We start from the raw sequence: 5020 nt of genomic DNA, 5'->3' as shown, positions 1-5020 counted from the left end.
TCAGCAGGATGCCCAGGAGAGGAGGTCACCAATTCTTTCCCAAGGTCTCATGCAGTTTCTGCAACAAGCAGGCCATGAAATAAATATTCTCTGTGTGTCCTTGTCAGAGCAGTAGAGATGAGGGCATTTGCCTGCCTGCCCTGCTCTGTGCCTCCAAGTCTCCAGGTCCCTCTGCACCACTTGGCTTGCTTTCTTTTTTTTTAATTTAAATCTAATTTTGCTGCCTTATTGTAAGTTCCCACCTAACTCCAGAGCTGCTGTCGCCTCAGGGCTGTGTTGCTGCTTTTCAGTCTTCCCACACCCATCGCATGTGCAGTCTGCAAAAACTTTGAGAAGTCTCTCCTAAATTTGTGCACTTGGGGTCATCCTAGGAGGATTGGAACAAGGGTGTCTCTTAGCAGAGAGTACTCTTGAAAAACCCCTTCGTCTGCAAAGTGGAAACTGCTTCCATGCCAGGAGTTGCCAGTGAAAATGCACAGAATGTGGGCAGCGTGGCTGGGAGGCACAAGGAGCTCAGATGTGCAGCAAGGGCCACATCTAGAGGGGATGTGCTGTGACCCCACAGCCAGGCTGGGGCCCCCAGGGCAAACTGGAGCTGTTCAGCACACAGGAGTCTCTTCTGGGAAGCTGCATGGGGTTTGTGTTGAGTCCCTGCAGCCTGTGGCTGTTCCTCCCCTGGGATGGGGGCTGGTTAATCTCCTCAGTGCAGCACACCCAAACCTGTGCCATCACTGCAGCATTAGGGGATGTCACTATAGGCTGGCCCAGCCCTGTCCCAGCCTCAGACTCCTGTTTCAGTGAATTTTGTTGCAGATGCCACCATCCTGTCCCCATTAACAGATTAGCATGGCTGAATTTCCCATGCGAGCGCTCCACAGTCTGTCTCATTGTGTTTATTTTGTTCAGGCTGCTTTTCCCTGGGCTTGACAGTGTAATTTGTACAGATCTCTGCTGAGTTTTCCAAACCTTCAAACAAGCTTTTTTGTTAGCTTGAAGCCAGGATCATTGATAGCAGACACAGAGCAACAGGAGCATTGAGAAACGAGCGGCACACCCACCAGCCAGGAAGGCTCCCTCACCTCCCGAGCTGCTCCTTGGCAAAAGCTCCATGGTTCAGAGATTTTAATTAGATCAAATCCTCCAGGTGACCAGCCAAGTATTAAAGGCATACCAATTTCTCGGTTGTGTCTCTTGCTGTAAGGGTTTTTATTATTTATTTTAAACAGATGTGACAAAAGAGCTTGGATATCCCAAATGTGCTCTTCTCCTTGAATGGCACCAGGAGGTCTCCAGCAGGGGATTGTCCTTTCAGTGCACTTCTACTCAGCAAAGTGCCTTCCTTTCAGTGCACTTCTACTCAGCAAAGTGCCTTCCTGCAAGCTGCTTCTGCACTTGCTCTAGTCTCCATTGCCCAGAGGGACTTGCACGTGAAATGGGATCAGGTTTTTGGACCACATGCTGTTGGGGCCATGGCTGTGGCTGCAGGTTTGGCTGGAGATGAATGAGAGCCCCAGTTGTGAGCTGGGCCTTGGGCCCAGGAGTGGCCTGGGGACAGGTGAAGTTTTAGGGCTTTTGCTGTTTGCCTCTCTTGACTCCCCAAATCAGTCCCCAGCCCATTCAGAAATGCCATTGATGCATTGCACAACATATTGGGGTGGAAAATTGCATCCTGCTTTTGCAGGAGGAGACTCTTCTGCACCTCCTGGCATGGGGAGGTTGGGGATGGGCTCCTCATGGTGGATGTGTCAGGTCCCACCTGACCCAGGCACTGCAGAAGCTGGTTTGCTTCCAGGGATGCTGCAGAGCTGGTACATGGGGGCCTGAGAATTGTGCTGTGAAAATCTCATGTGCAGGAGGATCCTGGAGCTCCTGGGTTTGTTCTTTCTCCCTCCTGCCCTGTCTGGGCAGGGTCACAGATGTCCCCACCTTGGCAGGGTGCCTGTGCCATGGCTGTGCCTGGATGTCTGCTGCAGCAAGCGGGTGAGGAAGGAGAAATCAAGGGTGGCTTTCAACAAATGTCCTTTTCCTGCTCTGGGGTGAGCCTGGTATTGCCAGCTGGGAAGTCCTACACCAGATTTGCTCTGAGCAATGGTTTTAACTCCAAGCTACTCCTTGCCCAGCTCCATTTGTCTCTGGTTTTGTTTCTTTATGACCCTGCCTGCCTCTGTGTCTCTTATTTCCTGGAGGGGCTGGGCCGTGGCTGCTGCAGCAGCTCCTGGGAGCAGTGGGTGCTGTAGCAGGGCCATGACCTCTGTCTGGCACGGTGCAATTGCTGCTTCAGAGCCAGCAAAGGCTCAAGAGTGGAGCTGCTCCTGGAGTGGGAGAGCTCCGGGATCAGGGATCAGACAGCTGGCACACTGTGCCCTGACTGTGAAAGCCCTGCCAAGGAGGGAGCCTGCAGCGTCTGATGGCTCCACCACCTTCCAAGATGCATTGGAAGTGGGCTTGCAATGTGTCAGCGTGGATGGGAGAAATGGTCTGTCTGTGTGTCTGTCTGTCCCTGGGCAGCTGCTGACATCCTGACCTGAGGTTTCAGCCTGTCCTGGCAGGCAGAGGGTGGATTTATCCACAGTAGTCCTTGGAGAGGAGCTCTTGCTGTGAGAGGTGTGTGGGTGATCAGCACGCTGGCAGCAAGCGAGGAGAGGGGGAAGCAGGAACTGGAATACAAAGGCTCTTCAGGAGTGGATGTCATGTGGAGTGAGAGGATTCATGGAACCAGGGAGCCACAGGGGAGGGATCCTTGCCAGGGGAAGCCAGGTGGGATGGGGGTATGGTGGGAAGGCCCAGGTGACCCAGTGTGCCCTCCCCACCCCTGCTGCCTTAATTTCAGGTGTGTTTGAGGTGGCTGCACGATTTGTACCTTCTCCATAACCATGAGCCAGCGTTGGTGGGAGCTGGGGGATTTTGTTTTGGGATCAGGCTGGATTGACCCTTGTTCACGTCCACTGTGAGGTGGGAATATAATTAAATAGAACCATTGAAGTTTGAAAATCCGTCCCAGAGCATCGAGTCCAAACCATGCCTACTTCCCTGGGCAGTTGTGCCAGGGCTGGACAACAAATTCCAGGAAGGAATTTCCCCAATATTTACCCTGAGCCTCCCCTGGCCCAGCCTGAGGCCGTTCCCTCTGCTCCTGTCCCTGTTCCCTGGAGCACAGCCCGACCCCCCCGGCTGTCCCCTCCTGGCAGGAGCTGTGCAGAGCCACAAGGGCCCCCTGAGCCTCCTTTGCTCCAGGCTGAGCCCCTTCCCAGCTCCCTCAGCCTCTCCTGGGGCTCCAGCCCCTTCCCAGCTCCGTTCCCTGCCCTGGACACGCTCCAGCCCCTCCAGGGCTCTCTGGCCATGAGGGCCCAGAACAGGACACAGCCCTCGAGGTGCCCCAGCAGTGCCAGCACAGGGGACAGGCCCTGCCCTGCTCCTGCTGCCACCCGAGTGCTGGCACAAGCCAGATCAGGGTGTCTCCCACCTTGCTGTGCCCCACTCTCTTGGTGACCTGCCTTTTGCTTTCATTCCTGCAGCAACCCCAAAGTGCAGATTGAAGCCATCGAGGGGGGTGCCCTGCAGAAGCTCCTGGTTATCCTGGCCACAGAACAGCCCCTGGCTGTCAGGAAGAAGGTGAGGAGTGGGGCTGCACCTCTGGGCAAAGCTGGGATTGTGCTGTGCTCCGTGTAAACACCCTCAGGACATCAGGGACATCTGGACAGTGTGGGACACCACATGGGTGGGCTTCACTCCCGGGGGTGCAGAAGGAGGGCCCTGGCTACCAAACCACCCCAGCAGCACTGGTGGAGCCTGCACTCCCCTGGCTCTGTGGGTGTCCCTCCAGTGCCAGCAGTAGTACTCACAGTGGCTCTGCCAGCCTGTGGGGACAGCACAGTGCCACAGCTCCTGGGGGGCACAGCCCAGGCTCCCCACAGCAGCACAGCCATCACAGGCTGACAAACACAGGAGCTGACACTGAGGAGCTAATTGCTGCAGCCAGCCCTGTGTCCTGCCTTTGGCAGAGGCTTTGGAGCAAGGAGCAGCACCAAGAGCCCCAAGCCAAATGTGCAGTGCTGTCCATCGGGCTGGGGGCTTCCTCGCCCCCTCCCTCCCTCCCTGCTGTATTCCCTGGAGCATGAGATCCCATTACCCTCACTTTAGTGTGTGATGCCACCTCTGTAACACTACCTGGCTGCTCCCAAACCCCAGCCCTGTTTTCCACAGGGACCTCCTGCATGAGGGGTCCAGCAGGGTGGGGAGACCACTGGCTCTTCCATTCACCTGTAATGAGCTCCCTAAAATATGTTCTCCTTTAACCCTGGTAAGAGTTTTCCAGCAAGTGAAAGGCACAGGAGAAAGCTGTGGAACCCCGTTGCATTTGGCCACAGATGTGAGGAGATCCCATGGGATGCTCCATGCCCAGAAACTCCTCCCAGAAGTGCCCGTGGCTCAACCCAGAGCTCCTTTTGGGGTGGGGAGGGATGGCTGGGCTGCAGGGGCTCTCACAGCTCTGCTGTGAACCAGAATAGTTCTTTCCAGTGAACCTGAGTGATCGTGCTGGCAGCCCCTGCAGAAATGAGGGGCGTGGGCCCAGTATTGTCCACATTCACACACAGCTGTACAAGACCCTCCAAGGGTTGAACCCTCTTTTCCAGGAGGGCAGAGGTTTTAATTCCCAGTTCCTGTGCTGTGTGCAGTGTCCCGTGTCTCCAGAGTGGATCCCAAGGCCAGGCTGGTGGCCCAGCCCGTTCCTGCACAGGGCAGCAGCCCCGGGCTCCCGCTCCGACGGTTTTTCCGCCCCGGTGCTCGCAGCCCTGCACGGCAGCGAGGCCAAAAGTGCATTCCTTCCCTCCGCCGTCCTCTGGCCTACGATTCAAAAGGGAGACAGCAGCATCTCAAATTCACCAGCAGCAACGCGGAAAATGGAAAATAGAAACAAACGGGAGCGGGGAAGACGCGGCTGTCAGCTCGGATCTGTCCGTGCGGAGCGGGCGCGGCCCGGCCCCGTGTGGGGAGCGGGGCAGGCCGCGGCGAGCAGCGC

The 5020-nt window shown here is 56.3% G+C and overlaps 1 protein-coding gene across 1 annotated transcript in view; it reads left to right on the top strand.

Annotated features, from left to right (window-relative positions):
• Nucleotides 1-5020, top strand: part of LOC102032406 (nucleotide exchange factor SIL1) — a gene marked incomplete at its 5' end in the record, with an annotated part of 39993 nt that overhangs the window by 32092 nt on the left and 2881 nt on the right. Inside the window, one exon of the mRNA XM_005428633.3 lies at nucleotides 3516-3612. Coding sequence (XP_005428690.1) covers nucleotides 3516-3612 — 97 coding nt within the window. The remainder of the gene's footprint in view (nucleotides 1-3515; nucleotides 3613-5020) is intronic.

Source organism: Geospiza fortis, unplaced genomic scaffold (genome assembly GCF_000277835.1).
Source record: "Geospiza fortis unplaced genomic scaffold, GeoFor_1.0 scaffold608, whole genome shotgun sequence".
NCBI classification, from domain to species: Eukaryota; Metazoa; Chordata; class Aves; order Passeriformes; family Thraupidae; genus Geospiza; species Geospiza fortis.
Note: the sequence above shows the minus strand (reverse complement) of the source record. Positions and strands in the feature narration are given on the sequence as shown.